A 12,754-nucleotide genomic window follows, 5' to 3' on the forward strand; every position below is an offset into this window, starting at 1 on the left:
TTATGTAAGGAAGGAGTGTCCGTGTATACACCCTATATTATTACTTTTATAATTACCGTCTGCTTCTTGGATTGTTTGTTAGAAATGTTTTCAGCTAAGGTTGTGTGTACATTTACTCAAGCAACGAGTAAGTTATTTACTCATGTAAAATTATTTAAATATAAAGTAATATTTGTTATTTGAAGTTAAAATCCATAATCACGGTTATGTATTTTTATTCCTTAGGCCAATAGTTAACGTTAAAATTTGTCTTCATATTGAACACATCCAAGTAAACAACTTTTCAGTTGCCAACGTCTAGATAAAACCTGCCTTTCGTAGCTTACCAAAGGTTGTGATGAGTGAAGTATATGTTGAATGGACTTTGAACAGTGATAGACAACAATACGAAGATATCAGTATTGACAGACTGAGGAATCTACACTAATCCGTACAATGCATCTCTTACTTCTTTGAATCACGTTGCAAAGGTACCTAGTAGGTAAGGCTATTCTTCCACTGCTGAAGTTGGGTTATCTTGTGTTTTACCTATGCTTTTTGTGACTAGGCTGTTACAGTTGGTACGAATTAAGCGTATTGCATTTTAGGGGAAACTGCGTGTGGATCCACCCTTCAAAAAAGTACTCTAACACATCCTGACACCGGAGATAGGCACCAGTCACGAGTCATCGGTGGTGAGAGCAACGGATCGAGACTTCTGCTATCCTTTCGAAGTAAGTATTTTCTCCAAAATTAGAAATTAAATTCATATTTTAAGGTTAACAGAGGTTAATGAAAGTCTAGCCATAAACAGTGCAAACATAGGCTACCTCCATGACGCTTTCGAAATTTTTACTTATAGGGTAAAAAACCGCAGGGTACAGAGTGAACCATGAACGATCAGCGTGAACAATCCAAAAAAAAGTACATTATAACGCGTCCTGACATCGGAGATGGGCATCAGTTGCGACTTGTTGTTGGTGAGAAACGGAGCTAAAGACCTCTACTCTCCTTTCGAAGTAAGTATTTTCTCCAAAGTTAGAAATTAAGGCCAAATTTTAAGATTTAAACAGAGGGTAGTGAAAAGGGTGTCAAACGTAGTGCAAATCTCACCAAAACGCGTTAAACATTTTTACTTACAACTCAAAATATTTAGAAGATTGACGCCATCTCGATGTTTACAGAGTCGCTTGTGTCAATAAACTAACCATTTCCAGTGATAAATCCGCACACCACTTGTACCCACAGACGCTGGGGCACTTTCATAACAACAATCGGAAAACTTTCCCTCACCGAGTAAGCAACTGTTTTGATAGAAGATGACGACGAAGAGTGCACTTCGATAATTTTTTAAATAAATAGTAAAACATCAGTATTTTACATATATATGATGATTAATTTGAAAATATTCGTTATTGAAAAAGTAACTCGATTCTGACTCAAATTTAAGTAATTATTTTTCGGAATTAGAACGTTCTTTTAAGTCCTGAATTATGACGTCACGACATCTTGACTTTCGTACCCATTGTAAATAATTGCTTTACTCAACTTTCTTGCAGAACAGTTTACCAGTTATTCATGCAGATTATCAGCTCTTCATGTAATTGGTATAATCGTAATGTGCATATATATCTTTATTATTTACTTTTTGGATATATGAAGATGTTTTACTGCCGGATTATCGCCGTAGTGTGACGCAATAGTTTTCGGTCCCTGGGGCTCTGTCTGTTTTCGCACCATAAGAAATTATGGGGCCGAATTTGCAATGACCAGAAAGTCGTTAAAAGAGGAAAGTTAGCATTGAGGGGCATATGTTTTGATCGATAAAAATACAAATTTATTCAATAGCTAGCTTGTAAAAAATACTTTATTACAAAAAACTTGATTGACAACTTAGCAGCATACTACTATGGGTTTCAGAGACAGTGCAAGCACGTTTTTGGGCAATATCTATTTCTGTAACGAACACTCGTATCAGAACGAGATTTTGCTATAGTGCATTACACCCAGTGCCGTAATTTATTAGGGTATCGTGAATCACTAATCGTAAAGAATAACGACACTTGTCCTTGTACCAGGAGACAAAAACTCCATTATGCAGAAATGGATACGAACACGCTTAAAAAGCTCCACCTACCCTCCCCCCCCCCTCCACCGCCACCCCTTTCCTTCGTTCCTTCGCCTTCCTTTCTCTCTCTCTCTCTCTCTCTCTCTCTGTTGCCATTCAGCATGTGTTCACCCTCCAAACTGGGTATAAGACTACACACAAAACATTGAAATTGGTAAAATTAGGCTATGTATTGGAAGTATATATACATAAATATTAAAGCAATTTTATCATTATTGCATTACTATGACAACTAGAATTCATGGAAACAGTTTATAATAATGAAACGGCGTATGTGTGAAGCCTCCACTAAAGTGGCAACGATGATTTTGCCATTCTTAGCATGCAAACATTAAAGGTTACATTTATTTCTGGCATACGGTTATTAAAGAAATTCAGAATACTAATATAGACTGAAATCAATGAAAAGTGCTAGCAAAAACAAAAAAGCAAAAAAAAAAAATGTATATAATTCACTTATCTGTAGTCGTTCCTCTATGGTTTTCGGCAGCCAGATGTACGAAAACGTTAGAAACATTTGATTGTATCTACTTTAGAAATATCTGTAATTTTTTGGGGTAATTTGGTTGCAAAAAAGGGATAATATACATGAATTAAATGAACTAAATAACGAGTAAAGTAAACAATTTAGGGAATAAAACTTTGCAGTTTCGTCGTCTGCTGTTCGTAACTGTGTTTGTGGCGCGCGCGCTTAGGAACCAGGAACAGCAACTTGTTTAAAGTGCAATGTGGAGTGAACTGAGACCAAAATGTGTATAATAACAATCAAATAAGCACTGTGGAGTTTCAGTTGTGATGGCAGTAAGGATAAAAACCACTGATTACAAGGTAAGAATGAATTTAGTTCAAACCATGACCCCGGGAATAAAAAGTTCATACTTTCACTAATATAGGCAACAAAATGTTGTTTTATTGTGCTGATTACAACTGCAATTTTGAGTAAGATGATTTTCGTCACTGATCAGAACCTGTACATCCCACGGTAGCCGCCATATTGGATTTCAAAACTGCCTTGAAAACATATTTTACGAAGAGCGTCACATGCTTATTTTAGTTCGTATGGGGCTTTCATATATCACATTATGTTGACGAAACTTCAATCTTTTGAATGGTATGCTTTGAGTTGTAATTGTATTCTTGTTTCACCATTTAAATATCTAGTGAATAAGACCTGTCCACCGTGATAAGGGTTGGTAGTCGCTGGTTTTTCCCCCTAACACCAACAATTTAGAAGATTGACGTCATCTCGATGTTTGCAGATTTGCCTGTGTCAATAAACTTTCCATTCCATGTGCTAAATCCGCACACCACTTGTACCCATAGACGCTGGGACTCTTTCTTCACAACAATCGTTAACAATGACACCAAGCGGCTTATCCAAGGAAACTGCATTGTTTTGGTAGAAGAAGAAGAAGCTTGCACTAGATAATTACGTATTTAAATAAATAGTGAAGGTCATGAATTGCATTCATTTTTTACATATTCTTGATTGTTGATTATTCCTGACTCAAATATCTTCCAGACCTCTGTGAATGAATACACCTGAAAAATTCCAATTACTTCAGACATATATCATGTTTTAAGTAACTGAACATTTTTGTTTTGCAATTTTAAGTTATATGATATAATTTGCATTGTATTTCATACTCTAGAGTAAATTTAGTGAGATTGTGCCTTTTCAGTAGAAAATGAATGGGAAGTTCGATGAACGTAATCTAATGAAAAGTATATACAGTATCATCACTTTTCTTGCCAATTCTACAATACCCTACATATGTATATCCTGCTAGCCTGTGTCATTCTTTGGAAAGTCACGTAGTCATACTATTTCAGTTACTGCTACTGTATGATAGACATAGCCTATAGATTCTTTTAGCAATAATAAAAACTTCTATTCCAGTGATATATGTATTATTGCTAATTGGTATTACACTTAAATACTTACGGTAAAGTTGGCTGAATTTTTTTTTTTTTTTTTATCTTTGCTGGTTCAATGATGATTCACTTTGAACAGCCCATACTTTTATAGAAAGTAGTTAAACTATTCCCCAACACTCCAAATATTATTCCAATGCTGTTCAACACCACTGTGTGGTTAATTTTATTTCAGTTTTCACAAATGACTTATCAGAATTTCAAAAGGTTAAGTGCATAACTTTGATATCTTTATACTGTTTATATTATTATGGTAATGGTAATAAGCTTTAATTTTGGTAGTAGAATTACATTCCCAAAAGTGTAGGTTTGTTTCTTCCCCTTTTTATTCCCTAGTATAACTTGTGCTTTAGGAATTTTAAGAATTGTTGTTTATTTTTGAATAATTTTATTGTGCTAAACCCTATACTTTTTGAAGTTACCATCTTTTCTGGGGATGTATATACACTGTAATAACTTTGCATTGCTTAATGTTAGCTTTAGAAAAAATGAACAATATTGAATTAACTCACTTTATTCTTTTATGATTTCAGAATAGTTGCAATGCCATGGATCAGTGGGTGAAACTGAATGCCTCAACAGCTGGAAAGGACAAACTTTTCAGGTATATGTTTAAACTTAGCCTTTGAAATAAAGAAATTAAATCCAAATTTATTATTTAAGCACACCAATTATATTTACATAGCTTATGTGTGTTTACTCAACTCCCCAAACACCTTATTCCAGATAAAAGAAAGATGACCTCGGGTTGGTGCATGTACATGATGCTCCCCAAGATTCCCCATGGCAAACTGGATCACTTTATATATAGTCTTACCCAGTTGTAAAGGGATAGAGGAGGGCATTTTATTTAAAGACAAGGAGTTTTGTGTACTAAAGGAATTGATTTTGTGCAAATAAACATTTATATTTGTGTCACCACAAACCTATTCATTCATAGTTGGAATAGCAACTTATGTGGGAGGGAGCGAAGAGGTTGAAATTCTTGCACATGTAGAAAAGAAACCTGATGGAACCAATTAGTCCTTGGGTTTGGGAAATTTGTAGAACCCATAGTTCTAAAGCTCAAAATGGGGTCATGGGTTTGCCATTTGTAATGTCTTTAAGCAAAAGAATTCACACTTAATTATACTGTGAGGTGTTGAAGCAAATGATCTTGGAAGTTGTATGCCTTGAAGGATTCCAAAACGAGATGAATTAAGACAAAGATGAATCCTGTGAACCCATCTCTCCAATGCCTGGCAAAAATCTAGGTGAAAGGACCATTCTGTGGGAAGAACTTGATGATGATTGGTGTGAGACCCCATGAGTATGTTGTACCTTGTAAAAAAAAAAAAAAAGTTTTATTTTTGATTTGCATATAAACTCTAATTTTGTCTAGGCAGACCATAGTTGTCAAGCTTTCTGGCAGGGCTTTTGTGGTCTTTGAAGTGGTGAGTGGATAGAAGGCTTGCAATCTCAAGGAGACTACCATGAGGTCTAAATAAAAGTTGAGATGAAGAACCTGACTGCTGGAGATTAAGAGACTAAGAGACATGTACCCCACTTTACATTTGAGTATCTGAGAATTGAAGCATCTGAGGAGAAAGAGGGATAAGGACTCCTCTGAGATGAAATTGTAGCATCTTTCACCATCTAAGTTCTTCTCCTGAGTTGAAGACTGGGAGTTGTTTTGATAAGAAGCTGTTGATCTGTAGTATATATTGAGTTGCAAATGATAGAAGCAATTACAAAGCAGACTTTCAGCCATTAGTGTCTTAGTTGAAACAAAAAGGCTGATGAAATATTTCCATTGCTTGGTAGGAAGAGCAGCTATCCAAAGAAAGTCCTGCATTATTGAAAATGGAGTAGGAGTAGGAATCCAAAGAGGGCCTACAGATCTTCTTGCAAGGAGCCACAAAGTCCTTCCTCCAGTGCCTTCATGGAATGGAGTGTGCAGACGATGAAGAGGATGAATAAGAAGAAGACAAGGGAGACAGAGATATACAATGTCTCTTTATAGATTTCTTTGTATTGGAGCAGCCGAACTTCTTCAGAAGTGTCAACATCCATGTTGGATGAGGTGTTGATGTAATTTTGGTGCCAATGATGCTATTAATCGTTCAAATATGTGTCAAGCATGATGAGGTGATCACAGACCCCTGAATCTACTGGAGTTATGGCTCTAGGAAAGGTTTGTGCTACTGTGGCATGGACCAAGTAGAGTGTGTGGATGATAACTGCATTGAAACCTTGATGTAAGTAACTTTTAACTTTGTAAGTGTGAGATAATCCTCTTTTCGGATGGAGCACCAAACCAACACTGCCATTTCTCTCCAGAAAGGAGTTTTCAGAGCGTACTGATTCACCAAATCGAGGTTTATGATCACCTGTCAACCTTCCATAGTTATGAGGGCTACAAAGATGACTGTAGAAGTTTCATAAGTCACCCAAAACATCCTTGACCTCTTGTTGTTCATTGACCTTGTCTTTTAGTCATGAGCATGAAACTTCCTTAAGTTGTAAGTGTAAGAACTAAAGGGAACTGGCTATAAAATTTGTGGTAGTGTTGAGGAAGGTTTCTCAGCCCTAAAAATGGTAGGTGAGAACCTTCTTCAATCTTCTGTCATGATCTGCAGTATTGTTGATGAGCCCCTGCTGAGGTTGGATGAAACTGAGGGTGAAAGCTGACTTTACTCCTGTTGGCACTTGCTGGCAACTTCAAGGCAGTCTTACTTCCCTGATGGGGCAAAGGGGTGAGTGTTGTCCTCTGGAGTCAGTGGTCAAGACAAGTAGAAAGCATGGGGCATCTCACCGGTGTCCTCAGGATCCACTGGTTCTGACAATTCTAGGTGTAGGACTGTCATGGGAGATTGAAATTGACTGCAAGTGAGTAGTGGAGCTTCCTAGATATCTCATTACAGCATTAATGGTCATGGAGTCCAGCTTTCAAATAAAAACCTATACCAAAACTACCTGGAATAAGTTAGAATTCATAAGATCAGCCACAAGTGGGTCCTTTAAATCTGAAGAGGATAGATGGTTTGACAGACCTGTGGATGGTGTTGTGTAAGTTACCTGTCTTCCAACTTCATGTTATGTGAAAGATACAATACATAATCATAGGTATTGAAGTGTTATAACCAAAGAGGCAACAATACTACAAAATATTACACTTATCAAATATGAGGGACAAAAGCAAAATGTGCAAAAATACCTAGAACACACCAAGATATGAATTATAAAAAGGACATACAACATAAACTATTACAAATTCTTGATATAGAAATGTTGATAATTATAAGACCAAGCTCCTCATATCTCCTAAACACAAAAAATAAATTTTTAAATGCAATACAATGTAATGTATAGTACTGATTAAAATTTATCAGAAAGACAACTCAGGAAGAAGTATGAAGTTCCAAGAAATATTATCTTGCAACTTTGTAGCAAATCAACAAGTACAAAGTTTGTAGCAGATCTCATCTTATTCAGATAATCAGTAGTATACTAGTACGTATACTTATTTCTAAATTACTATTGCAGTATGTACATGCTTAGCCTCACACTTGAACCTGATTGCTGTATTTACAACTAGAAAATCATTGGAATATGGTATCCAAATGATGCCCATTCAGTTACTGATAACCAATGCAATGACTGAAAATTAAAAAGGAGTTAATCATTAGTGAATGAATAATGATGGCTGAAAGGAACTCCACTCCAAAAGTATTCCAAATCTGGTGAAATATTTGCTACTGTGAACCAGTTAGTGGTCCAGTTTGCTCCCTGGGAACTTGGGAACCAAATGGAGAATCTCAACCATTGGAGTTGGCAGGTATTTTTCTTTTGTTGTCTTGTTTGGACTCTAGCATTTGGGGATTCATTCAGATGTACAATTAGTCTGTGAAAATTATGGCTTTATGATGAAACGACTTACATTGAAGAGATGATAAGCAATAGGTTATCTTAGTTTTTAAGTGTATGGAATTTTATATAAAAGTAGTTTTAAATAATGAATCAGTATTCTAATTAAGGATTTTGCCAGTGCACTCTTGGTGATAATGTAATGCCATTACATTTTATAAAATTTTTTTATGAAATATAACTGAATGCAGTATTTTGTGTATTTTCATGTCAACCTGTAGGCTGGTTCAGTATTTGAGTCGCTTTGTTTGGCATAACCTGGAAAGCAGAAAGAATCTTAGGGATGCTGTGGCTCGCCTCAAGATCATTGAAAGCTCTTTTTCATCTTTTCGAAAACGTAAGTTTTAACAGTTTGTGTGCTGTTCTTTTATTTTGTATTGCTCAAATTAGCACTGTATCTAAAACTAAAACAGGTCAGATATACTCACAAAGAGCAAAGCATACAATGCAAGACTGTGCCTGCTAGTCTATTCTCAGTTGCTACTTATTATTTACTCAGTGTTGCAAAACTTTAGTGCATAATGCAAAAGTAATTTAATTAAGAAACTGCTACATTTTCCTTTTTTATTTGCTCTGTGCTGCAAAACTAGTGTCTTGACACAAAAACATTTAATGCAACAAATGACAGGGAAAATTCTCATTTGGAGGCAAAGGCACAAGTATCAACATCATTTATAGAATAGATGTGTGTAATTATAAAAATAATCATCATGCAGAAATTCACTTAGCTTTTTTAAATTTGTTTATGACAGTTTATTTCTTCTAGTTCTCAGATTCGGGAAGAGTCTGGAGGCAATTCATGGGGCTCTACGAACACTTCACCTCCCAGATGCATGTCTACGGGTAATACTAACTATGTCACGCATATATCAGTCTTTATTCCTTCTTATGGATCATATAATATGGATTGGGAGAGCTGGACTGTTTGACATAAACAAAGAGAAGTGGGCTAAGTATGCCAACAGATTTTGGCTGGGATCAATTATTCTCAACTTGATAAGAGATTTTTATGAAATAATGCTTATCATACAGAAAAGTGCTACCTGTAAGAATCCATTACCATGCGCATACAAGAAGTACCCAGTTGTCAGGACAGTTTATGATTGCATTCCTGCCACTAGACCCCTTGTTTTGTTTGTTGAAGAGCACCGAGATGTCTTTTGGGATTCACTGAAGAACTTCTGTGATATTTGGATTCCTTTGACAGGTCTTGGCCACACTAACTTTTCTCCTGGGATGATTGGTTTTCTTGGAAGTGTTTCCTCATTTGCTGGACTTATTGCTGTTTTAGATCCTCTTGCCAAATTAGCTCCTATGTAGAATTTATCTTGATTTTTTAGACCTATACATCATGTTATATACCCACTATATGTTTTTATGGTGTTAATTGGGCTGTGAGTTGCAGACCTAAAGTGAATTATGTAACCAAGACTTTAATGTTAGAATAGTTAAGTTATGAATAAAGGGTAAGTTTTATGCTCATCTAATAATTTAATTTATGTTTTTATTTTGCTCCATGATGGATAGAATGTTTGAAGATAGTAAGATTGTTTTATCAGTTTATTTCAGATAGTTTTGCCAACCTTAGCTAGTTTTTTTCTGCAGTATGGATATAAAATAAGGAAAGATAAGAATGGTCGATTTGTATTAGCACAAATGAAAATTTTTTATTTGATGATTTCAGAGAAGTTACTAATTAAAATATCCACTTTGGGTATGTAATAATTACTTTCACTTAAGAGCCCAGTCATTTTACCTTTTAACTTATTGTTATGTACAGTAATTCCAAATTAGAAAACTAGTTTTATTGCTGGATTACAGTTTGAATTGATTGAAAAAAATTATTCTTATGTTGCCAGAAAAAATTGCATTTATGTAATTTTTTAAAATTTTATGATTCCCTACTTAACAAGTTAACAAGGAAGGGTAGGAAGTATGACAGGTGAAATATCTAAAAGTTAGTTGTTATTACATGGATAAACTGTTTCATGGTATGGACAAAGTCATACCTCTCTCTCTCTCTCTCTCTCTCTCTCTCTCTCTCTCTCTCTCTCTCTCTCTCTCTCTCTCTCTCTCAACTCTCTCTTCTCTCTCTCGTTCTCCTCTCTCTCTCTCTCTCTCTCTCTCTCTCTCCTCTCTCTCTCTCTCTCTCATAACTATGTAATGTGATGTACTTTACTTTGTATGGTTCAGTCAGTTATCTTTTAGGAAATGTTATGTTCCATTTTGTTTTTTCCATTTTAAGAAGCATAACAAAATATGTGAAAGTAATATTGCAAGTTTTACACTTTTTTTATATACTATGTGTATTTCTGTTTCCATTTGTAAATGGTTTTTGCTTAGATGAAGATTTGTAATAATGTATGTATATGTTCGTATGGTTTTTTTGGTGTTTTAGGAAAGTTGGGAAATATGTGAAAGGGGCAAAGTATAAAAAAATGATGAAAACAGATACATGAATTTTGGAAAGAAAGAAATATATAATGAAGTGGTATAGACAGTATTAAGAAAATCAACTATGTAAATGAAGAAAATGAACATGACAGAGAAATCAGTAACAAAAGTAACATCTGAAGAGGTTAGGAGAGTCTATGGGTAGATTGAAAGTGGATGTGCTCCAGGGTTTTCAATGGTAATAAACAGTTTGCTGAAAGCAGTCATCAAAGAAATATGAAATATGATAAAGAGATGGGATCAGGGGAGTGAGGAAAGGGTATTACATCAGAAATAAGCAAAGGGAATGAATATGTGTGGAAGAAAAGTGCAGTTGGTTGGACCAAACTGAAAACAATGGAAAAGTTGCTTGAGGAAATGCCAAGAGAAATTGTAATTCCAGAGTTGTCAGTCTGGCTTTATGCCAGTGATACCAACAGGCAGTCTTTATAACAAAGCAAGTTCAAAAGTATAATCATGTAAACAGAAGGTGGCATGTGTATGTATAGTGATCTTAGATAACTATAGCCAATACAGGAAGGTCAGTTATGTAATTGGACATTACAGTAGAAAAGGTAACTAAAGTACATATTAAGCTGGTGTGTTACTGTACTCTAACACAGGATTTAGAGTAAAAACTTTAGCAAGAAGAATATGACATTTGGTGTCCATCAAATTCAGCACAAAGTACATTACTTTGTTCTTAATAGTAATCAAGGAAACTGTGAAATAGTGCAGAAATGGAATCCACGCTCCCTGGGACCATTTATACAAATGTAGTAATTATTGCTAATGTTAGCATTAAATAGGTTGCATAACAGTTTAAAATACTGAAGATTGACATTGAAAGGAAAATTTTAAAAATTATCATTAACGAAATAAAACATAAGGTGAAAGGACAAGAAGCTAAGGGAAAGGTAGTCTGGAAATTGGTCAAGTGGTTCCTGTGGGAGAGGTGTTTGGGGAACTCAATATTACATATCAAGTCAAGGTTACCATGTTACAAGAGATTGTCAGAATTGCAGAAAATAACTGATACAGTATAAAGATATTCAATATCCAAAAACCTGTATAAGAGGAGGAAAAGGAGAAACAATTAAAAGGACCATGTTGTAGCAGAAGAATAATCCTTAGAAAATATTTCTGGAATGTTTCTTTTACTTCAGGGACACACTGGAGTATGAAGCAGATGTTGTGGGGGCAGTAATATAAGAGCAGTAACAGCGTGACTGCTGGTAGCAGAGCAAATATTTTATGACACATTTTTAGGGCCTTCACTACTTTGTATAACAGAGACATGGGTGCTTACAGAGAAATTAAGGATATTTTGATCAGATATGAGGACAAAATGCTGAGGTTTATGACTAGAGTGTTGGGAAGGTCGTGTTGCTCATGTATGAGGTGTCCAAAGGCTGAAAAATTTGAAGTAGCAGGGTCAATACTAGCAAGGAGCCCAGAAAATCATAGAGAAAAGACACTAGATGAATATCTAGACCAGATGGGAAGTCAGGTAGACATGCACAAGATGGGGAAGTGAGAAGAGGTTTATCTCGCTTCATTTCTAATCTGACCCTGTAAAATAGAAATGTATCAAAAACATTAATTATGACATTTTAGATTTTTTTTAGTAGATTTGTCTTTATTATATTGTAGTGTTGCTGGAATTCAATAATACTAGTAGATTTTGCAGATTTGTACCTACATATACTCTGTTTTTTTCCATCTGTCCATCCGCCTGTGGTGGTCGTGCATGGTAACACTGCGTCCCAGGCTTTAAATAGTTACGCTATGTCTAGGTTTTATGTAAATAAAAGGATATCTGGGTGTACACTTGCAACTAAAAAGTGTTATAATAATTAACTGTATGCAAATTACACCGTTAATATTTGAAATAGGATATTATTATTGTTGTTGAGCGTAAGCTGAATGTAACTATCTAAAGCCCGGGACGCAATGTTACCATACGCAAACACCACAGGTGTATGGACAGATGGAAAAAAACCGAGTATATTTACTGTATATGCTGTAGATTTAAAGATTTTTACATCTGGATAGAGTGAGAAAAACAGGGTTTTCATCCTGGGTGTTAAAAAGTCCTGACATGAACTTTGCAGCTAGATAAAAATAACTCATATACTTCATATGAAGAGTTTACCATATGACATATATGAAAAATGTGCCAAAGTGAATGTTAAACATTTAGTTATATGCATTTTTTAGAAAAATTTTATTCTATGTTCTGTTTCAGGGAGGCAAACACACTTACTGTTTACTTCTGGTGATTTTCGTTAACAATTTTCAAATTGGTATCTGGCTAGATGTTAAACTTTTTATATTTGTCCAACAGTAACTTAACTACTCCTCTTACCTCAG

At 35.2% G+C, this 12,754-nt stretch overlaps 1 protein-coding gene across 2 annotated transcripts; it reads left to right on the forward strand.

Annotated features, from left to right (window-relative positions):
• Positions 1-283: 283 nt before the first annotated feature.
• LOC135220684 (peroxisomal membrane protein 11B-like) lies at positions 284-9,443 on the forward strand. Of its 2 annotated transcripts, XM_064258058.1 has the most exons (5): positions 284-470; positions 588-713; positions 4,576-4,646; positions 8,170-8,285; positions 8,715-9,443. In XM_064258058.1, the coding sequence occupies exons 3-5, from the start codon at positions 4,591-4,593 to the stop codon at positions 9,266-9,268; spliced, it is 726 nt and encodes a 241-aa protein (XP_064114128.1). In that variant the 5' UTR covers positions 284-470; positions 588-713; positions 4,576-4,590; the 3' UTR covers positions 9,269-9,443. The 2 variants fall into 2 exon arrangements, with proteins under 2 accessions (XP_064114128.1, XP_064114129.1); XM_064258059.1 differs by lacking the exon at positions 588-713.
• Positions 9,444-12,754: the final 3,311 nt, after the last annotated feature.

This window comes from Macrobrachium nipponense, chromosome 2 (genome assembly GCF_015104395.2).
Source record: "Macrobrachium nipponense isolate FS-2020 chromosome 2, ASM1510439v2, whole genome shotgun sequence".
In the NCBI taxonomy this organism is placed as follows: domain Eukaryota; kingdom Metazoa; phylum Arthropoda; class Malacostraca; order Decapoda; family Palaemonidae; genus Macrobrachium; species Macrobrachium nipponense.